This window comes from Oncorhynchus gorbuscha, linkage group LG25 (assembly GCF_021184085.1).
Source record: "Oncorhynchus gorbuscha isolate QuinsamMale2020 ecotype Even-year linkage group LG25, OgorEven_v1.0, whole genome shotgun sequence".
NCBI lineage: Eukaryota > Metazoa > Chordata > Actinopteri > Salmoniformes > Salmonidae > Oncorhynchus > Oncorhynchus gorbuscha.
In genome coordinates, this window is record NC_060197.1 from 33,967,522 (window position 1) to 33,991,602 (window position 24,081).

At 42.2% G+C, this 24,081-nt stretch overlaps 2 protein-coding genes across 3 annotated transcripts in view; one reads left to right on the forward strand and one right to left on the reverse strand.

Annotated features, from left to right (window-relative positions):
- LOC124013784 (synaptopodin-2-like) overlaps positions 1-21,437 on the reverse strand; it is a 42,014-nt gene extending 20,577 nt beyond the window's left edge. Inside the window, exon 1 of one of the 2 annotated variants that reach the window (XM_046328296.1) lies at positions 21,226-21,437. In XM_046328296.1, the coding sequence (XP_046184252.1) occupies positions 21,226-21,333 (108 nt within the window). In that variant the 5' untranslated portion in view covers positions 21,334-21,437. The remainder of the gene's footprint in view (positions 1-21,225) is intronic. The other variant, XM_046328297.1, reaches the window with a different exon arrangement.
- Positions 21,438-22,622: 1,185 nt separating this feature from the next.
- The window catches only part of LOC124014029 (protein transport protein Sec24D-like), a 28,849-nt gene continuing 27,390 nt past the window's right edge, over positions 22,623-24,081 (forward strand). The window contains 1 exon segment of the mRNA XM_046328682.1: positions 22,623-22,835. The gene's annotated coding sequence lies outside the window, so the exon portion shown is untranslated.

Sequence of the window (24,081 nt, forward strand, 5' to 3'; positions counted from 1 at the left end):
GCCAATTGTACGCCGCCCTATGGGACTCCCAATCTGTAGTGACATGCTTGTGTGTCCCCTGCGTGTGCTCCCTCTGCTGTACCCTGAAGTCCAAAATATTGAAAATTGAAGTGTGTCTAGGGTGTCAGGTAAGGAAGAAATTATATGATCTTTAACTAGCCTCTCAAAGCACTTCAGGACGACAGAAGTGAGTGCTACAAGGCGATAGTCATTTAGTTCAGTTACCTTTTGCTTTCTTGGGTAGAGGAACAGTGGTCGACATCTTGAAGCAAGTGGGGACAACAGACTGGGATAGGGTGGCTGGAATAGGGCAGATCACAATTTGAATGAGTGACGTCAGGGGAGGGTTTGGCCAGGGTAGGCTGTCATTGTAAATAAGAATTTGTTCATTCAATTATTCGACAGAATTCTTGCAACCAACAGAATATTATTGATGTGGGAAATACAACCACCAGAGCTCTGCAGGTTTTTTCTGCGAACAGGCAGAATCATTAGATCATTGGTTTGGTACTGTCCATAAGTAGCTTGTTTTTAGTTCAGGAATGGCTAAAGATTAGCATTTTTTTTACCTGGAGCTAACCCTGCAGATAGCATTACTGGGTGATCTGAAAAGTCATAGTCAATCGCTCAATAATATAGTCATATTTTTACCAAAATATTTATTTTCAATTTACAATTGTAGAAACTATGAGAATGGAAAGGTTCAGAGCTTTTGTGAAACATCACAGCACAATTGAAGAATATGGCAAATATGGATGGTGTTGGGAGAGAGATGGGAAGGGTTTAAATGGGACTAAAAACAACAAGATAACCAATGTAAAACATACTATGCCCGTAAAAAGTAATAGGTTAGGAACCTTTTTTGAAAGAGTACAGTTTGAACGATATCACAAATGGAAATCAAACCAGATGGACATAAAATGTATATAGTATGTACATGTATAAGCTGGAAATACAGGCCTAAGCATTGTTGTTCACTAGTTTGCTCCAATTGGGCGAGGGGTGGTAGGGTTTGAGGGTATAAAGGAAATATACTAATCCCAAAAAATATTGTATGTATGTGTGTGTATATATATATATATATATATTATATATATTACACACACACACGTCTTGACCAAACCCCCTGTCTGCCACGACCAGAGGGTTTGGTCAAGACGTTCACACAGATCAGACATGGACAAAGTTGGATTAGCTTGGTATCAAGAGTGTTTATTTAAATAACAACTGTCTTCTGGGCTCCAGGGTCTTGCTGTATCCTGGGGGAAACAAAACTGAGCTCCCTCCGTTACCTCGGACTGAGCATGACTATACAGGAGTAACCTCTCTTCCCCCAGTACCCTCCCCCAGAGCTGCCCTTCTGGCAGCTTTATGGGACTCTTCCAGCTGGTGAGCGATCAGCCCCAATTAGTCCTGGCCGGAGAGCCCGTCGAGACCTGGCATGTCCAGTAGAGGGAGCCATTGCCTCGTGATATAGACTCCATCTGTCACCAGGCCTCAACGAGTCTCCCCCTGGTGACTGACATTTTACATTACATTTACATTTAAGTCATTTAGCAGACGCTCTTATCCAGAGCGACTTACAAATTGGTGCATTCACCTTATGACATCCAGTGGAAGAGTCACTTTACAATAGTGCATCTAAATCTTAAAGGGGGGGGGTGAGAGGGATTACTTATCCTATCCTAGGTATTCCTTAAAGGGGTGGGGTTTCAGGTGTCTCCGGAAGGTGGTGATTGACTCCGCTGTCCTGGCGTCGTGAGGGAGTTTGTTCCACCATTGGGGGGCCAGAGCAGCGAACAGTTTTGACTGGGCTGAGCGGGAACTGTACTTCCTCAGTGGTAGGGAGGCGAGCAGGCCAGAGGTGGATGAACGCAGTGCCCTTGTTTGGGTGTAGGGCCTGATCAGAGCCTGGAGGTACTGAGGTGCCGTTCCCCTCACAGCTCCGTAGGCAAGCACCATGGTCTTGTAGCGGATGCGAGCTTCAACTGGAAGCCAGTGGAGAGAACGGAGGAGCGGGGTGACGTGAGAGAACTTGGGAAGGTTGAACACCAGACGGGCTGCGGCGTTCTGGATGAGTTGAAGGGGTTTAATGGCACAGGCAGGGAGCCCAGCCAACAGCGAGTTGCAGTAATCCAGACGGGAGATGACAAGTGCCTGGATTAGGACCTGCGCCGCTTCCTGTGTGAGGCAGGGTCGTACTCTGCGGATGTTGTAGAGCATGAACCTACAGGAACGGGCCACCGCCTTGATGTTGGTTGAGAACGACAGGGTGTTGTCCAGGATCACGCCAAGGTTCTTAGCGCTTTGGGAGGAGGACACAATGGAGTTGTCAACCGTGATGGCGAGATCATGGAACGGGCAGTCCTTCCCCGGGAGGAAGAGCAGCTCCGTCTTGCCGAGGTTCAGCTTGAGGTGGTGATCCGTCATCCACACTGATATGTCTGCCAGACATGCAGAGATGCGATTCGCCACCTGGTCATCAGATGGGGAAAGGAGAAGATTAATTGTGTGTCGTCTGCATAGCAATGATAGGAGAGACCATGTGAGGTTATGACAGAGCCAAGTGACTTGGTGTATAGCGAGAATAGGAGAGGGCCTAGAACAGAGCCCTGGGGGACACCAGTGGTGAGAGCGCGTGGTGAGGAGACAGATTCTCGCCACGCCACCTGGTAGGAGCGACCTGTCAGGTAGGACGCAATCCAAGCGTGGGCCGCGCCGGAGATGCCCAACTCGGAGAGGGTGGAGAGGAGGATCTGATGGTTCACAGTATCGAAGGCAGCCGATAGATCTTGAAGGATGAGAGCAGAGGAGAGAGAGTTAGCTTTAGCGGTGCGGAGCGCCTCCGTGATACAGAGGAGAGCAGTCTCAGTTGAATGACTAGTCTTGAAACCTGACTGATTTGGATCAAGAAGGTCATTCAGAGAGAGATAGCGGGAGAGCTGGCCAAGGACGGCATGTTCAAGAGTTTTGGAGAGAAAAGAAAGAAGGGATACTGGTCTGTAATTGTTGACATCGGAGGGATCGAGTGTAGGTTTTTTCAGAAGGGGTGCAACTCTCGCTCTCTTGAAGACGGAAGGGGCGTAGCCAGCGGTCAGGGATGAGTTGATGAGCGAGGTGAGGTAAGGGAGAAGGTCTCCGGAAATGGTCTGGAGAAGAGAGGAGGGGATAGGGTCAAGCGGGCAGGTTGTTTTGCGGCCGGCCATCACAAGACGCAAGATTTCATCTGGAGAGAGAGGGGAGAAAGAGGTCAGAGCACAGGGTAGGGCAGTGTGAGCAGAACCAGCAGTGTCGTTTGACTTAGCAAACGAGGATCGGATGTCGTCGACCTTCTTTTCAAAATGGTTGACGAAGTCATCTGCAGAGAGGAGGGAGGGGGTGGGGGGAGGATTCAGGAGGGAGGAGAAGGTGGCAAAGAGCTTCCTAGGGTTAGAGGCAGATGCTTGGAATTTAGAGTGGTAGAAAGTGGCTTTAGCAGCAGAGAGAGAGGAGGAAAATGTAGAGAGGAGGGAGTGAAAGGATGCCAGGTCCGCAGGGAGGTGAGTTTTCCTCCATTTCCGCTCGGCTGCCCGGAGCCCTGTTCTGTGAGCTCGCAATGAGTCATCGAGCCACGGAGCGGGAGGGGAGGACCGAGCCGGCCTGGAAGATAGGGGACATAGAGAGTCAAAGGATGCAGAGAGGGAGGAGAGGAGGGTTGAGGAGGCAGAATCAGGAGATAGGTTGGAGAAGGTTTGAGCAGAGGGAAGAGATGATAGGATGGAAGAGAGAGTAGCCGGGGAGAGAGAGCGAAGGTTGGGACGGCGCGATACCATCCGAGTAGGGGCAGTGTGGGAGGTGTTGGATGAGAGCGAGAGGGAAAAGGATACAAGGTAGTGGTCGGAGACTTGGAGGGGAGTTGCAATGAGGTTAGTGGAAGGACAGCATCTAGTAAAGATGAGGTCGAGCGTATTGCCTGCCTTGTGAGTAGGGGGGGAAGGTGAGAGGGTGAGGTCAAAAGAGGAGAGGAGTGGAAAGAAGAGGCAGAGAGGAATGAGTCAAAGGTAGACGTGGGGAGGTTAAAGTCGCCCAGAACTGTGAGAGGTGAGCCGTCCTCAGGAAAGGAGCTTATCAAGGCATCAAGCTCATTGATGAACTCTCCGAGGGAACCTGGAGGGTGATAAATGATAAGGATGTTAAGCTTGAAAGGGCTGGTAACTGTGACAGCATGGAATAGTTCTGCCACTATATATATATATTTGCAAAAAGTATATATTGGGGATTAGGAGTGATGCAGACAACTTCATTGATGGAAGCTACAATCTATCTGCAATATTAAAGCTAATCTTCCCCCTGTTTTAAAAAATAAAACACACACAAAAAAAATTGTTCATAATTGACTTGCCTAGTTAAAAAAAAACATTTAATAACAAAAGGGAGATTGAATATGTCCGTAAACACTCCAGCCAGGTGGTCTGCTCATGCTCTGAGGGTTGCGGCTGTATGCTGTCTGGGTCGGCAACCTTGCGAGGGTTAACACGCCACGGAGAAGGAGAGTGCACTGTCCTTGGTAGCGGGCCACGTCAGTGACACTGTGTTATCCTCAAAGCGGGCGAAGAAGGTGTTTTAGCTTGTCCGGAAGCAAGACGTCGGTGTCCACAATGTGGCTGGTTTTCACTTTTTACAGTTTCTGGTTTGGGTAGGTTTTAATAGTCACAGTGGGTACAACATCTCCTATACACTTCCTGATGAACTCAAGTCACTGTATCAGTGTATTCGTCGATGTTATTCTCAGAGGCTACTCGGAACATATCCCAGTCTGCGTGATCAATACAATCTTGAAGCATGGATTCCGATTGGTCAGACCAGCATTGAATAGACCTTAGCATGGGTACTTAATGTTTGAGTTTCTGCCTTCAGGAAGGGAAGAGCAAAATGTTGTGATCAGATTTACTCGAAGGGAGGACGGGGGAAGGGGCTTGTAGGCATTTCAAAAAGTTAAGTAGCAGTGGTCCAATGTTTTCCCAGCCTGAGTACTACAGTCAATGTGTTGGTAGAACTTCGGTAGCATTTTCCTCAGATTTGATTTGTTAAAATCCCCAGCTACAATAAATGCAGCATCAGAATATGTGGTTTCCAGTTTACATAAAGTCTAGTGTAGTTCTTTGATGGCCTTCATGGTATCGGCTTGAGGGGGAATATACACTGCTGTGACTATAACCGAAGTGAATTCTCTTGGGAGTTAATACGGTCTGCATTTGATTGTGCGGTATTCAAGGTTGGTAGAACGAAAGGACTTGAGTTTCCGTATGTTATCACAATCACACCATGAGTACTTAATCATGAAACATACACCCCCACATTTCTTCTTCTTGGAGTGTTCTTTATTCCTGTCTGTGCGATGTCCTGAGAACCCAGCTGGCTGTATATACTGGGACAGTATATCACGAGAGAGCCATGTTTCCATCTAAATTTCTGCACCCATATGCATAAAGTCTGAGTAGGACCACTGATCTAGGATCAGTTTAGTATTTTAGCTAATAATGAATACGATGACATGGACTGGAGATCAAAGGAGGCTGGTGGGAGGAGCTATAGGAAAATGGGCTCATTGTAATGTATGGAATGGATTAAATTAAATGGAGACAAATGTGCTTTCCATAAGATTGTGTTTGATACCTTTCCATTTATTCCATTCCAGCCATTATAATGAGCCCGTCCTTCTATAGCTCCTCCCACCAGCCTCCTCTGCTGGAGATGCTTCATGCATACAGTTTTATTCCATCAACGGGAATAATGTTTTCACAAATATAGTATGTAATGAATGAATATAATGAATAAATAGATGTTTATACATGATCACATCTGTGTATTTTACACCATGTTGTCTCTACTTCCTTAAGTATAGAATTGGGCCTTTATTAAAAAATTGCTTCTAAAGGACAAATCTTGGCGTTGATCACACCAGAGAATTACAACAAACTACATTTTTTTACACTTTAATGTTCCTCCACTACCCCTAATGACAACCACATGAGCAGCCTTAACTTTCTGTCTCTACCTCAATGCATCTTTCATAACTTGCAAATAGCCTTTCAGTTTTGAAACTTCTGTAGGCTTTTTTAATGGTCTTCTATGGGCAAAAACGTAGCGAAATGGTCTTCATCGCAAAAACGTCAAAGTCAATTCATCCACAAACACAAAATATAATTGTACGTATCTTATTTGACCTGATTTTCATTAATTTGATGATATATATTGAAGCCCATGCAAAAGATCAGGTAGTAAGATGCAGGAACGCATCACTTGCATGGCGTATAGGCCTGGTTGTTGTCACTCACTCTGCTTGCAACCCTGGGCCAGAATTTAATGTGCTGCCTCTCCTACGTTGTTTTGAGCCCCCTCATTCTAGCCAACTGCCTCTGTCGGAGTTCATTAAACCAGTCCCCATTCTAGCCAACATAGTATCAACATGACTCACATATGTATACCGTACAATAATTATAATATACGGTACTTCTACACAAATACCATTTCCATCACATTTAGTATCAAACAAGTCTGGGCATGAAGCTAAGAGTTTAACACTTCTAAAAAGGAAACAGCCTGACAACCTGTGATAAATACGAGATCTCGCTATATATACAGATGTGTTTTATGGGTTTATTTTATGAGCTGGCACACTCTGCAGGTTGGAAATAACCGGATGCCTCCTGTTTTAAGGGGAAATGGAAAGAGCCTGTGACGCGACTTCTGCTTTTGGACTTTAACAAGGTGACATCTTAACTCCTCCTCCACATTAATCGATTGGTTGATCAGTGCAGAAGAGAATCTCCACCCACAGTCATTTTTTCTCGTCAGGACCAGAAAGAAAAACGCCTCCTCAGGTGTTTCTTTTACAGCTGCTTCATTAGGTTAATGAGCTGGTAACCATCTGATAAAACAGTGCGACTCCAGCCTGAGTTGTAGGAGCCATCTGTGTGCAAACGGCCATATATGGAGAACTCCTGTGAGCCTGTGTTTGGACTCGTATCTCTCTATGGGAGGAAAGTCTGTCTGGACCACCACAGCACCACTCCTTTCATTTCTTTCCCCTCCTGAGCCATAGTCATACACACAATGTCAGACAATATTCTAGACCGGACTGAGTTGCTACTGTTAAATCTCAGTCTTGGGTTGCTTATAATAGGTTCCTCCGGTTACTGTATATGCTGCGTTTGAGTTGTTATTTTTCATCTGTTTCTATTTTGCTCTTGGTATGGAAAGATCAACAAAGGAAACACCCCGATGCTTTTTATTATTCATAAAGAGTGTGAGAGGTTTGAATCTGTCGTTCAGATTACAGTGCAGCGTTCAACACAATCTCACGTAGTTACAATGTGGTATTTACCATACATAAAGATTTTTAACAGTCAAGACATTTTATATTGTCATCTGTAGGGCTAAAATTAGACAATTCATGCTCGCGCCATGCCTGACTGCGCCTTTGCCAAATGTCCTACTTTTTAGTGTCTTAAACGCAACACAAAATCACAAGAATGTGCATTGAACACAAAGCTTCAGGCAGTTCCATGCAGCTTTAAGCAATTATGTTTTCAAATCTCAGGCAAACATTTTCTAGCTGTCTTACAGGTAGCGCCGGCTACTCATGGAATGGCAACTGACTGTCACTGCCTCTATATACTGTATTTAAAGGTGCACTCAGTAACTTTGAGTTCGTCAGTGGTAACCTGAGGTACTACAAACGCATTCAGCCCACAGTCAACCAAAAGATAACACAATAAATAAAATAACACAAAGCTGTGCGTTTGTTTTATGCATTAATTGAATTGATAAGGCAGTGCGTGCTGTTTAAAACAAAATCACTCAACTTGATATCAAGGTTTTCATTTTCGTCCTCTCAGGAAGGGACAAGCACTGATTGGCCACCACAGTGAAATCCTGCAGTCACCACTTGTGATTGGACAGAGCCATTTGTCTCCTGCTATAACTCTACGACTGCGAGGGATGCATGAGAAAGGGATATTTAATAGTACAGCATCTTAATCAAGCGCATGTGGTCCACCATTAGGACTAATTCACAAGTAACAAAAGGCTGCTATACTCACAGGGCTGGTTTCCCGGACACAGATTAGGACTAGTCCTGGACTAATAGGATATTTCAATGGAGACTCTCTAGTGAGCATGCTTTTTAGTCTAGAAAACCGGTCCAAAGAAGAGTTAAGACTGCTATCACCCAGGAGCGATATTCCCCAAAATATGGGAAATGACTTTACTGCCCTCTTTTGAAATGACTTCAGCACTCCTCCCTGTAATGACATTGCTATTTACGCAAAGGGAACCAAAGTCTTTATTAGAAGGAAACATTTATTCTGGTCGTCAGACAACAGGGTTGACTTGATTCGCAGTGACATATCTCAGTAATTGGAAGGTCAAAATAGCCCTATCCATACACTTGCTACCATCTGTGCAGACTACATAGGAAGGTAACTTGAGGGTGATTGTCCGCCTGTCTGGATTCTGCTTCGACACAGAAACAGGACAACATACTCATCTCATAGGATTTAACCATGTTGGAGTAGCATCACTGGCACTTTCAAATGAGCTGTAGCGCAAACTGAATCCCATTTAGCTATATTTTTATATTGTCATAGCAATCCAAGGTCCATAATTAGCCTTCATGGATGAATTCCCAGGGCGTTTTTCATCTCATGCAATTTCCCGTGCCTGCCTGTCTGTCAAGTGATATAATTTCAAGGGGCTGTAGAAATCAAAGGACTCAGTTTGCCACAACTCCCTGCAATGTGGCAGGAAATGCCACGTGACAGTGATTAATCAACATCACCATGAGAGATAGGGAAAGGGAAACCGCAAGTTCGTTTGGCATGGTGCAAGTGTTGTAGTGTTTCATTGTATGATTAATTCAGTAGCTAAACCCAACCTGAAAGTATTTATTTGGTCTCTTTACCCTCTTATCGGAGATTGGTCTTTTCCTTGGAGTTTACGTTCCCCTCTGTATCAGAGGAGGCTGGTGGGGGGGGCTATAGGAGGATGAGCTCATTGTAATGGCTGGAATGGAATTAATGGAACAGAGTAGAACGTGGTTTCCATATGTTTGATTCTGTTTCGATGATTCCATTTCCAGACATTACAATGAGCCCATCCTCCTATAGCTCCTCCCACCAGCCTCCACTACTCTGTATCTATTTGGACAGTAAAGCTAAAATTGTACATTTGGCTCTATACGCCAGCATTTTTTATTTGATATCAAATGTTTCGTGAGGTGACAGCACAGAATGTCACCGATCATTTGAAGGTATTTTTATTCACATCTCAGGTGATGAACAAACAAACCGTGAGAGCCACGCACAGACTTGCGCTTTGAAGTCTGTGATAGGAAAGTATTATTTAAGGTTAGGTTTAGAATAAAGGTTAGGGTAAGGGTAAAGGTTAGGATTAGGGGAGTAGAAGTCAGAATGGTACCGGAGGGGATGGCTGCCATTTTACGTGCTCCTAACCAACTGCAATTTTCTTAGGTTTTCTTTGCAACTTATTTTTTAACTTATTTTGTACATAATGTTGCTGCTACCATCTCTTATGACCAAAAATAACTTCTGGACATCAGAACAGCAATTACTCACCTCAAACTGTAAGAAGATTTTTTTTTTTTTTTTTTTACGAGTCTGACGTGAAGGATATACTGCTTTCTCGAGAACAGGCCCAAATCCCCATCAATTGCGTGAAAAAAAGATGGATAAAAAGGGGGCGGAGGTCAGGCTGCCTTCTGAGAATCGTAGAGGAGTAAGTAAAGAAGCTACATCTGGTAAGACGTGGGGCGGGGGAGTGTCCATTTGTCAATAACAGCTGGTTTGTAGTTTCATTTAAGTGATTGCCTATCCAATATGCTGTGTCTATGGGGCCAAATTGCACTTCCCAAGGCTTCCAGCAGATGTCAACAGTCTTTAGAAAGTTGTTTGAGGTTTCTATTGTGGAAGGGTGTCGAATAAGAGCTGTTTCAACAAGTGGACCAGGCTGAAGCCAATCAGTTGTTTACTGCGTGGTCACGCGGGTGCGCCCGTTCCTTCTTTTTCCTCTGTAATGAATACGCTATTATTATAAAAAGACCCTAAGGATTGATTGTAAACATCGCGCATTGTGCCTTTGGAATAGTGAACTAAACGCGAACAAAACAGAGGTATTTGGTCATAAATATGGACGTAATCGAACAAAACAAACGTTTCTTGTGGGAGTCCTGGGAGTGCAATACGACGAAGATCAGCAAAGGTAAGTGAAGATTTATAATGCTATTTATGACTTTTGTTGACTCCACAATTTGGCGGGTAACTGTATGGCTTGCTTATCCAGTTGAAGCTATGGGGACGCTATTTCATTATTGGATAAAAAATAAGTTCCCGTTTTAAGCGCAATATTCTGTCACGAAAAGATGCTTGACTATGCATATAATTGGCAGCTTCGGAAAGAAAACACTCTGACGTTTTCAAAACTGCAAAGATATTATCTGTGAGTGCCACAGAACTCATGCTACAGGTGAAACCAAGATGAAACCTCAAACAGGAAATGAGCAGAATTTTTGAGGCTCTGTTTTCCATCGTCTTCTTATATGGCTGTGAATGTGCCATGAATGAACCTAAGCTCTCTGCCGTTCGTCCAAGATGTCTGCAGCATTGTGACGTATTTGTAGGCATATCATTGGAAGATTGGCCATAAGAGACTACATTTGCCAGGGGTCCGCCCGGTGTCCTTTGTCTAAATTGGTGCGTAATTTTCAGCTGCTGGCATTTTCCCATGGCATACAGAGGGGAAAGCACACTTCCACGAACGATATATCTTTGTAGAGATATGTAGAAAAACACCTTGAGGATTGATTCTACACAACGTTTGCCATGTTTCAGTCGATACTGTTACACAAATGCTAGTTTTGCTAATGTTGAGAAGCATATTATTGAAAATCTGAGATGACAGTGTTAACAAAAGGCTAAGCTTGAGAGCTAGCATATTGATTTCATTTCATTTGCGATTTTCATGAATAGTTAATGTTGTGTTATGCTAATGAGCTTGCGGATAGATTTACACAAACCTGGATACAGGTTTTTTTAGTAGCTAAACGTGACGCACAAAATGGAGCGATTTCTCCGGCACAAATAATCTTTCAGGAAAAACTGAACATTTGCTATCTAACTGAGAGTCTCCTCATTGAAAACATCCAAAGTTCTTCAAAGGTAAATTATTTTATTTGAATGGTTTTCTGGTTTTTGTGAAAATGTTGCCTGCTGAATGCTAACGCTAAATGCTAATGCTAGCTATCAATAGCTATCAATACTGTTACACAAATGCTAGTTTTGCTATGGTTGAGAAGCATATTTTTGAAAATCTGAGATGACAGTGTTGTTAACAAAAGGCTAAGCTTGAGAGCTAGCATATTGATTTAATTTCATTTGCGATTTTCATGAATAGTTAACGTTGCGTTATGGTAATGAGCTTGAGGCTGTATTCACGATCCCGGATCCGGAATGGCTCGCCGCAAGAGGTTATGTTCATCTTTAATTCTATGGAAAACATGTATCTTTCATCAAAGTTTATGATGAGTATTTCTGTTATTTGATGTGGCTCTCTGCCATTTCTCCAGATGTTTTGGAGGCATTTCTGAACATGGCGCAAATGTAAACTGAGGTTTTTGGATATAAATATGAACTTGATCGAACAAAACATACATGTATTGTGTAACATTGAGTCCTGGGACTGTCATCTGATGAAGATCGTCAAAGGTTAGTGATTCATTTTATCTATATTTCTGCTTTTTGTGACACCTCCTCTTTGGTTGGAAAATGGCTGAATGCTTTCTGTGACTAGTTGCTGACCTAACATATTGATATGTTCCGCTTTTGCCGGAAAGCCTTTTTGAAATCGGACACGGTGGTTGGATTAACGAGAAGTGTATCTTTAAAATGGTGTAAAATACTTGTATGGTTGAGGAATTTTAATTATGAGATTTCTGTTGTTTTGAATTTGGCGCCTGAAATTTCACTGGCTGTTGGCGAGTTGGGACGCTAGCGTCCCGAACGATCCCAGAGAGGTTAAAGAAGTCTTAGGGTATTGCTCGCCTAAGGTAGAGTACCTTAAGTTAAGCTGTAGACCACAGTATCTACCAAGAGAGTTCTAATCTATATTATTTGTAGCCGTCTATTTACAGTACCACTCCAAACCGATGCTGGCACTAAGACCGCAATCAACCAGCTGTATAAAGCCATAAGGAAACAAGAAAATGCTCATCCAGAAGCGGCGTTCCTAGTGGCCGGGGACTTTAATGCAGGCATACTTAAATCCGTTTGACCTAATTTCTACCAGCATGTCACGTGCAGCCAGAGGGACAAAAACTCTCGACCACCTTTACTCCACACCTATAGATGCATACAAAAATCTGCTTACAAACAGGAAGTACCAGTGACTCGCTCAATACAGAACTGGTCAGATGAGGCGGATGCTACGCTACAGGACTGTTTTGCTAGCACAGACTGGAATATGTTCCGGGATTCATCAACTGACATTGAGGAGTATACCACTCATCGGCATCATCAATAAGTGCTTCGACGACGTCGTCCCCACAGTGACCATACGTACATATCCCAACCAGAAGCCATGGAGTACAGGCAACATCCGCATCGAGCTAATGGCTAAAGTTGCCGCTTTCAAGGAGCGGGACACTAATCCGGACGCTTATAAGAAATCCCCCTATGCCCTCAGACGAACCATCAAACAGGCAAAAACGTCAATACGGGAATAAGATTGAATCCTACTACATCGGGTCTGAGGCTCATCGGATGTGGCAGGGCTTGAAAACTATTACGGACTACAAAGGGAAACCTAGCCGCGAGCTCGCCAGTGAGCTAAATGCCTTTTTATGCTCGCTTTGAGGCAAGCAACACTGAAGCATGCATGAGAGCTGTTTCACATGACTGTGTGATAACGCTCTCGGTAGGGGGTTTGAGGAAGACCTTTAAAACAGGTCAACATTCACAAACCCGCAGGGCCAGACGGGTTACCATGACGTGTACTCAAAGCATGCGTGGACAACCTGACAAGTGTCTTCACTGACATTTTCAACCTCTCCCTGACAGAGTCTGTAATACCTACATGTTTCAAGCAGACCACCATAATACCTGTGCTCAAGGAAGTGAAGGTAACCTGCCTACATGATTACAACCCCGTAGCACTCACATCGGTAGCCATGAAGTGCTTTGAAAGACTGGCTCACATCACCAGCATCATCCCAGATGCCCTAGACCCACTCAAATTCGCACACCACCACAACAGATCCACAGATGACGCAATCTCAATCGCACTCCATACTGCCCTTTCCCACCTGGACAAAAGCAACAACTATGTGAGAATGCTGTTCATTGGCTACAACTCAGAGTTCAACATCCTCCGTGCCCACAAAGCTCATCATAAAACTAAAGGACCCTGGGACTAAACAGCTCCCTCTGCAACTGGATCCTGGACTTCCTGACGGGCCGACCCCAGGTGGTAAGGGTAGGCAACAATACGTCTGCCACACCTATCCTCAACACAGGGTCCCCTCAGGAATGTGTTATTAGTCCCCTCCAGTACTCGCTGTTCACTCATTACTGCATGGCCAAACAACTCCACCATCATTGAGTTTTCTGATGATACAACAGTGGTAGGCCTGATCACCGACAACGATGAGACAGCCTATAGGGAGGAGGTCAGACACTGCCAGGACAACAACCGGTCACTTAACTTGAGCAAGACAAAAGGACCTGATTGTGGACTACAGGAAAAGGCGGGCCGAACAGGCCCCCATTAACATCGATGGGGCTGTAGTGGAGTGGGTCGAGAATTTCAAGTTCCTTGGTGTCCACATCACCAACGAACTATCATGGTCCAAACACACCAAGACAGTCGAGAAGAGGGCACGACAACACCTTTTCCCCCTCAGGAGACTGAAAAGATTTGGCATGGGTCCCCAGATCCTCAAAGATCTACAGCTGCACCATCGAGAGTACCCTGACCGGTTCCATCACCGCCTGGTATGGCAAATGCTTGGCATCTGACTGTAAGGTGCTACAGAGGATAGTGTGTACAGCCCAGTACATCACTGGGGCCAAGCTTCCTGCCATCCAGGACCTATATACTAAGCGGTGTCAGAGACGATCCCCAAAATTGTCAAAGAAAACCGTCACCCAAGGTATAGACTGTTCTCTTTGCTACTGCACAGCAAGCGGTACCGGAGCGCCAAGTCTAGGACCAAAAGCCCTTGCCATAAGACTGCTGAACATTTAATCAAATGGCCACCGGACTATTTACATTGCTCCCCCCCTCATTTATTTTTTACACTGCTGCTAGTCTCTGTTTATTATCTATGCATAGTCACTTCACCCCTACCTACATGTACAAATTACCCCCACACATTGACTCTGTATATAGCCTTGTTATTGTTATTTTATTGTGTTACTTTTTATTATTTTGACTTCAGTTTATTTGGTAAATATTTTCTGAACACTTTCTTGAACTGCACTGTTGGTTAAGGGCTTGTAAGTACGTATTTCCCGGTAAGGTCTACACCTGTTGTATCCGGCACATGTGACAAATACAGTTTAATTTGATTTGGAAAATTAGTTGAAATGTTGTTGACAATTATTGAACATCTATCCACTGAACATCGACAAACCATCTACTTAGGACTATCCAAATAAGTATCCTCCACTTACAGAAATGTGGCTGCCTTTCAGTCACGCTAAAGAGTTTCTGCACCTTTAAAAAAAACAAAAAAAATCAGTGGGTTGTGACTTCACCAACTTTGTTCTCAAGCCAGGACTCCCAAAACTTACAAAATAACTTCCCATATATGGAAAACTGCCTCTTGAGAGTGTAGAGAGACCCCCTCACGCTGATCTACTGCATGTCAGTACATTGAACAATCACTTTCTCCTTGGAGAGGGAGCCCTGCTCACACCTAATCCAACAGAAGCTTTGAATAACTCCAACTAATCAGATATGAAAGTACCCTACCTCTGACAGTGGAGTATTTCTCATAATCTTGGTATGTTAGCTTTTTAAACTTTTACAGCTCTTGACCCGCCCCCGGCCCAACCCCCCTCAAAAAGTATTGAGACAAGCTAAAAGTTATGTCTTCCAGATGACTTTCTGTTAGGATGAGGTCACTCTTCAGATATCCTCGACTGAGGCGTAGACTAGCAAGAGACGTCTTCTATTGACATTTCACATCAGCACAGGCAACATTTTTACAGCTAAGCTGAAGACATTCACACAGTACTTATAGAACAATGTGCTCAGACTGTGGAGGGACCCTCTTTAGGAGCTTAGCACCCTAAAATACTGCAGGAGAATGATATTTGTTCGACAAAATCATATAATTAGTTCAATGAGGATGTCATGTACAAAACACTTTGAAGACTGAAGAGTCACTTGTAGAGTGGGGGGGTGGGGGGTGAATTTCCCTACAAATGTAATTCACCTTTAATTTAATTTACATTTCCCCATATTCCCTACGCTACATTAGAAAGGCCTCTTCCTCAGCTGCCGTGCTTAAGTATTTTTTGGAATGTCAACATGTTCCCCAGTTGTGCCAATAACAAGGTTTAGAGCAAGACTTTATTTGTCTAAAAATTGAAATCCAGTTGGTTGACTTATTTATAGATTACCTTACTGGAGTGGCTGTGGATGAGTGACGCTTCTCATGGATGATATAATACAGCATCAGTGTCATTTTTTACATGTCAAAGTTGTTACTTGTTTGTAAATGTCCCAAATAAATGAACTAAATCAATTGATTGTCAACATAAAGTAATAGAATGAAGGATGACTTCAGTTGAAATTGTATGACACAAAAAGCAAACATTTTCAAAATAGCCAAATATATGCATCTTGGCACCTAAATCCCTCACATACTTTTACAGATGCACAATTGAGAGCATCCTGTCAGGCAAGCTAAGCTACACTGAAAATATAAACTGAACAAAAATATGAACGCAACATGTAAAGTGTTGGTTTCATGAGCTGAAATAAAATATCCCAGAAATGTTCCATGCGCACAAAATCTTATTTCTCTCAAATGTTGTGCACAAATTTGTTTACATCCCTGTTAGTGAGCATTTCTCCTTTGCCAAGATAATCCATTCACCTGACTGGTGTGACATTTCAAGAAGCTGATTAAACAGCATGATCATTACACAGGTGCACTTTGTGCTGGGGACAATAAAAGGCCACTCTAAAAGTTGTACTTTTGTCCCACAACACAATGCCACAGATGTCTCAAGTTTTGAGGGAGTGTGCAATTGGCATGCTGACTGCAAGATTGTCCACTACAGCTGTTGCCAGAGAATGTAATGTAATTTTTTCTACCATAAGCCACCTGCAACGTCATTTTAGAGAATTTGTCAGTACGTCCAACCGGCCTCACAATTACAGACCACATGTAACCACGCCAGCCCAGGACCTCCACATCCGGCTTCTTCACCTGCAGGATCGTCTGAGACCAACCACCCAGACAGCTGATGAAACTGTGGTTTGCACAACCAAATAATGTTTGCACAAACTGTCAGAAACCGTCTCAGGGAAGCTCACCTGTGTGCTCGTCATCTTCACCAGGGTCTTGACCTGACTGCAGTTGTGAACAGAGTGCCCCATGGTGGGGTTGTGCTATGGTCAGGCATAAATTACGGACAACGAACACAATTGGATTTTATCAATAGGAATTTGAATGCACAGAGTTACTGTGACGAGATCCTGAGGCCCATTGTCATGCCATTCATCTGCCATCATCACCTCATGTTTCAGCATGATAATGCACGGCCCAGTTCTGCCATGGCCTGCATACTCTAACATGTCACTGATTGAGCATGTTTGGTATGCTCTGGATCGACGTGCATGACAGCATGTTCCAGCTCACGCCAATATCGAGCAATTTCGCACAGCCACTGAAGAGGAGTGGGACAACATTCCACAGGCCACAATCAACAGCCTGATCAACTCTATGTGAAGGAGATGTATTGCGCTGCATGAGGCAAATCATAGTCACACCAGATACTGGCTTTTTTTTTGGGGGGGGGGGGTATCTGTGACCAACAGATATCTGTATTCCCAGTCATGTGAAATCCATAGATTAGGGCCTATAATTGATTTCAATTGACTGATTTCCTTATATGAACTGTAACTCTGTAAAATCTTTGAAATTGTTGCATTTATATTTTTGTTCAGTGCAGTTTACCAAGCTACCAATTAATTCATACTGGAACAAGTTAAAGTTATTCTTAAGAAAAATATAGTTTACTTTGCAAAAATTACTCTGAAGGTAGTTAACTACATTCAAACTAATTAGTGGAAAATTATCATATCTAAAATGTCAGACTACACTCTTCGAAAAAAGGGTTCCACATGGACCCAAAAGAAACCCAAAAGGGTTCTACCTCTTCTACTCTTGGAACCCAAAAGAGTTCTACCTGGACCCAAAAGGGTTCTTCAAAGAGTTCTCCAATGGGGACAGCCAAAGGACCATTTTAGGTTATAGATGGTACAATCTTACAAAAACAAAGTGCTAAGTTAAGAAACATGACTGCAAGAACAGATCACTATGGAGTCAGATGTTAACAGAATGTGTAGTTTAATAAACACAAAAACCTAAGTTTCAAGTGAGAATTAGGCAGGTCTGATGCTGGAAAAGAAAGGAATTTCTTGTCTACTTATTTTTTCAAAAACAAATGGTGTGTAGTTCAATAGTTAGCTAAACCGCTACATGGCAAAAACATATTTAACAACTGAAAACACTACCAAGACTGGAATTTGGTTCAACTACCACCAAGCTACTAAAAAAATATAGTTTTATTACTAGTTTAACTACTGTACATGCAGTTCACTACTCCCCAACACTGTAAACACTGCAATACTGTTTAGTTCTATTTAGACAAACATCAAGTTTGCTGATGACAACAGGGATAACCCTGATTACCAACAACGACAAGTCAGCCAACAGGAGGAGGTGAGTGCCTTGGCGGTGTGGTAGCAGGAAAATACCCTCTCTCCAAACGTCTACAAAACGAGCTGATCGTGGACTACAAGAGACAGCAGAGAGAGCACGCCCCAATAGGTAGGTCCGGCCGTTCAAGGGTCACCATTCTAGTGGAGCAGTTTGGGCTATTTCAGTCAGGCTTGAGGTTATGCTTTTCACATGGTATCATGTGAATTAAAAGGTATTGGCAAAGCAAATAAAAATGTAGTAGAGGTGGAAAAGATCATATTGGCGCTCAAAGGGAGCATTATTAATACAGGCAGTGGACAGCTCTTTTAAAATGTCATTATGAGATTCTATGTAGACTTTTCCTGCAGTCAAATGACCTAGTGACCTCATGGGTGGAATATTATTTATATTTCCATAATTTAATAATTAACCGATATTATTTTTAAAAACCTGCCAAAAACCTGGTGTTTGAATGTCAAACGGTTTTGTTATATTTCAGTCTTCTGTGATGTATAAAAAGTGTAATATTGGGATGCAAACTCAAAATTGAATACATTTCAACTCTATATCTGACATGATACAGGTGTCTTTTTTTAAAGCCCATTACCATGTGTGTGAGGAGTGTACTTTTGTTTCAAAGTAGATTTATGACTACCAAGAAACACTGTGTGACCCTGATTTAGCCCACTGCAGTAAAAATGAATTATACCATCTATGAAATGCTGTGTAGTCTACACTATGCTGTAGATAAGAGTGGAGGTGCTTCAGTAAACTATGCTCTCATGATGAGTAACTTACCATGCATTCATGATTAATAACTTTGCTAACAGCCTCAGGGACGGTTTCCCAGATACAGATTAGGCCTAGTCCTGGACTAAAAAGCACTTTCACTGAAGATTCTCCATTTAAGCATGCTTTTTAGACCAGGACTAGGCTTAATCTGCTACTGGGAAACCACAATTTAGGGTTGATTACAAAGCAAGTTACAAAGCACTGAGTTTCAACGTCTGTCAAAAAATGACCATAAATTCTTCAATATTTGGTCCATCGTTTCCTGGATTTCCAGTTACAAAGTTGAATGGCTGTGATAGGAGAAAACAGAATGGATCAACAACACTCCACAATACTAACCTAAATGACAGAGTGAAAAGAAGGAAGTCTGTACAGAATAAAAAAATATTCCAAAACACGCATCCTTTTTGTAATAAGGCACTAAAGTAATACTGCAAAAATGTGGCTAAGAATTTTTTTCTGAATACAATGCATTATGTTGTTTGAGGCAAATCCAACACATCACTGAGTACCATTCTTTATATTTTCAAGCATGGGGGTGGCTGCATCATGTTATGGGTATGCTTGTCATCGACAAGGACTAGGGAGTTTTTTTTTTATTAAAAGAAAAGGAGTAGAGCTCAGCACTGGCAAAATCCTAGAGGAAAACCTGGTTCAGTCTGCTTTCCAACAGACACTGGGAGACAAAATGTTCCTTTCAGCAGGATAATAACCTAAAACAAAAGGCCAAATATCTTACCAAGATGACACTGAATGTTTCTGAGTGACCGAGTTACAATTTCTCCTTAAATTGATTTAAATCTATGGCAAGCCTTGAAAATGGCTGTCTACCAATGATCAACAACCAACCTGACAGAGCTTGATGAGTTTAAAAAAAGAATAATGTGCAAATATTGTGCAATCCAGATGTGCAAAGCTCTTAGAGATTTACCCAAAAAGTCTCACAGGTGTAATCGTTGCCAAAGGTGACTCTAACATGTATTGAATCAAGAGGTTGAATACTTATCTAATGAAGATAATATTTTTTTCATTCATCTTCCACTTTGACATTTGAGTATTTGTTGTATAGATCATTGGAAAAAAACAATTAAAACAATTCTAATCCCAATTTGTAACACAAGAAAATGTGAAAAAAAAGTCAAATGGTGTGAATACATTCTGAAGGCACTATAATGACTAAACTTGTCCTAAAACACAGCAAATGGCTACAAGTGAGGTTTGGGTCAGTGTTGTGGGCCCACTTAAAATTTTACTTAGGTGGAAGTACTTCCACAAAGTTCAGGAACCCCAAGTATTTAGTATTTCATGAAGTATTCAAATATGTATTGGCTCAGGATTGTTTTATTGGGATGCCCATATATCACTTCCACCTAAGTGAACTTTAAGTCAAGTGAAGGCAATTGCTTAAAAGCAGTAATGTGTAGCCAGTAATGCCTAATATTGTGTTGCCAGTAATACAGATTATGCCTACAATACTAAATGAATCAACAAGTGGTTGGCTGCGCAATTAGGCCTATTAGGCTTAAATTATAATCTTCAATTAAACAAGATAAATCTGAATCGATTTATTTTATTTTTAATCTAAATAATATGTCCCGTTCAACAGCTTTCCTTCTTTCTTTTGTTGTTGTTTAAATTGGTACCACTCCGTGACCTCTAGAGGTACGCTCACAGCGCATAGCAACGGTCTCTCTCCTTTCCACAGCTCGAGCGCGTGTTTAGATTCTTGCTGAAATCTTCACTTGTGATAAAGGATCGCTGCAGCCCTCGAGCTCTGACCATATAAGGGTCTCCAAGAATCCTACGCACAAACATCTCCGACACACCAGAAAATGGGGAATTCTGCCTGTTCCAAACAAACAAGCTGATAGCATTTTCCCAAATAAAGGGTTAACCATAGAATATATAGAAGCTTAACCCTAAAGAGCAAAATCATTCATATATCTGCCTCATCATCTTCCCATCAAATAGGCTACATTTCCAGCGCAGCTAGTGAAGTAATTTCCAAATCGCCACTGTTCCTCTAAACATGAGGAGAATATAACTAGTTGGCCACAAATTCTCACCAAGACTGTTATGCCATTGTGAAAGGCACCATTATTCCAGCTGGTAACAATTATAAACTACTGTTCGTCTGGATGCACTAGCATACCAGCCAAATCAGAATGGTACTGTAACATAGATGACATCCTCTTTTGAAAATGTAGTTTCAAACACTGTTTGACATAACCACGTCCCTAAAGCCACACTGTATATGACATGTAAATGAACTCTTTTCATGATTCAATACAACAATTCCACAAATAAAAACGAGACGAAACAAACCCGCAGTGCGACACAGCATAAAGTTGATGAAGGCTCCGGTAGTCTGTTAAAACTCGGCAACTCCAAAAGCATAAACAATTAACAAACAACATACTTCAAACGAATGATGTTTCTACCTGATAAACCTGCAAACGTCGGTAGGCATCCCCCTCTCCCTCGCGGAGACTGAAGCCCCAGGGCGCGCCTCCGTGCACCGTAACACAGATATAATCCCCAGTGCCCATGCCACACGCAACAGGCTCCCACCAAAACCGCTATCATCAAATTGTCCGGAGTTGGACCAACAGGGCTCTATGAAACCAAGAGCAGCACGGTGCAGTATAATTCCCATCATCTGCACGTTATGCAGAGTCCAGCCCGCTCTGAAACGTCATTGCATATGGACCCGCCCGCGCGCGAATCAAATGGTGCGCTCTAGAGAAAGTCTTGTAGAGCATTTGTATGGGGCCACAACTGAGTCGGGGTTGACTTTTCATACAGTGTCGTTACAATAATAATGAGCTCTGATATCTCAATGTAGCGATTATGCTGCCTGGTTTTCTAGTCAAGTTGGTTTGTTGGCCTAAGTAGAATATTGGTTGAAAGTTATTTAATTGGTATTGTTTATCCCTATACATTTATTGATGAATTGCATTGTACATTTGAATAGCCTCTCTGATGACGTTCTCTGTAAGTGGCCCGCGGTCAATTTAGTCGAGTATGGGGCATGTGAGGTGCCAAGGATATTGAGTGTACTCTTTTCCGTTTGGAGACACCTATAGAATTTAACAGAATGGACTAACCCTTGGCGATATATAATATAAACTTAATTCACTGGTAGGGAATTTGTCTTGAGCATACGCAGGCCTAAACGAATACTAATATAATAATAATATAATACTAGAAAGTGAATGACCACACTAAAGTCCATATAGCCAACAATTATGCAGAGATTAAACAATTGAAATCAATTGCTGATTGACTGTGTAAACGATGGTTTCACATTATAAATAATCTTAACAAAATCTGGAATTTTGTAGATCTAGCCTGCTGAGACTAATTAATATCTATGTACGATCTGGTTTGGTCTCAATTACATACACATTTTAAGGTCATGTGACAGTGGATATCTACCTACTACTGCATAGTGAATGAAACATGAAAGCAATGTGTCTACCCATCTTCCTTCATAGTTTACATTTAGCCTACCTTATGCCATAGCTATAGGACTAACTGTCAAATCAGAACTGCACAATTTACTGGGCCTTGAAGAGTTTAATGCTACGCAATCGGCGCAGCATTAAACTCCCTGGTTAAATAAAGGTGAAATAAAAAAATTAAAAAATTCCTCTATGCTGACCTGTAGGGTTTCCCACAAATTGGCGCATGCGCACGCACCACTGAGAATTACAGCGCGATACATGGGGGTCGTCACTAAGTTAACACAGCCACAAAGTCATAAACCCCGCCTATTTCTAAAACTTATTTTCTTTAAATGTGATTATTAACCTAACCCTAACCTTAACCACACTGCTAGTCTTATGCCGAACTCTAGCTTTAATTATTTTTTAAAGCAGATATTTGTTTTCATGGATTTTTACGATTTCGCGATTCTGACTTTGTGGCTGGGGTAACTAGTGAAAACATGGCATACGGACCGGTGCTGTGTTGGAGTTTGACGTGGCACTTCGCTTTCACGATCAGGAATTCAGAGTAGAAGACTCGGCAGATACTCGCCAGAATACAGGTAAATAATTGTACAGAAAAGCCTAAAGGGATTTGTAAGAGGGTATTTTATCATATATTGGTCTATTGAAATGCATGTGTTTAACCGAATGCTTTCTCCGTGACGCAAACTTAGTTTCACATGTAGACATTTCCGTGTATGAACAACAATGTATCTATTTGTAAATAACGTACACTGCGCCTATCAGAAACGCATGTTGTGCGCTGGATAGATGGATATTGATTCGGGTGCTGCAAACAACAGCTATATTTTCTTGCAGTTGATAAATATCGGTGTCAGTCTGGTTGTAACTAAATGGTATACTAATGTTTCCTAGGATGGCGATGCTAAGATTTGTGTCGAAAATAACGGTCTTTGACGTGGCAATTCTGGGTAGTGGCTAAAGGACTCGTCTTACATTTTTTTTGTTGCTATGACTGTCTCTTGATATTTCTGTCTTAATTTATGGACTTTTTACATGTATTTTTAATCACTTTTGTATTTGATTGTCTACGAGTCGAGAACGGAGTTGTCAATGTGAAACAGCTGTTTATGTGGCCTTAATTGAGCGAGATGTGACAACTCTGTGGGCTATAGTGTGGAAGTTCATCAAGTCAAGCTTAGTTGGTTCTAAAATGGGGAAAATGTCAACTTTACTGTGAGATTAAAATATAAAGAATAGCTTACAAGGGAGAACAATACTTTGCTTACAAGGGAGAACAATATAGCATACTATTTTGCAGAAGGTGACAAATGTATTTAGGTCTATGTATTTATAACCGTTGGCCTTATTGAAGCCTATTGCTCAAGAATGATTTCACCAACACTGCACGTGAATCATTTGAACAGCTAAAGATATCAATAGCCTACAATTTCTGCTCCAATATTTTTTAGTTCACCTTTATTTAACCAGGTAGGCTAGTTGAGAACAAGTTCTCATTTGCAACTGCGACCTGGCCAAGATAAAGCATAGCAGTGTGAGCAGACAACACAGAGTTACACATGGAGTAAACAATTAACAAGTCAATCACACAATAGGAAAAAAAAGTGGAGTCTATATACATTGTGTGCAAAAGGCATGAGGTAGGCGAATAATTACAATTTTGCAGATTAACACTGGAGTGATAAATGATCAGATGGTCATGTACAGGTAGAGATATTGGTGTGCAAAAGAGCAGAAAAGTAAATAAATAAAAACAGTATGGGGATGAGATAGGTAAAAATGGGTGGGCTATTTGCCGATAGACTATGTACAGCTGCAGCGATC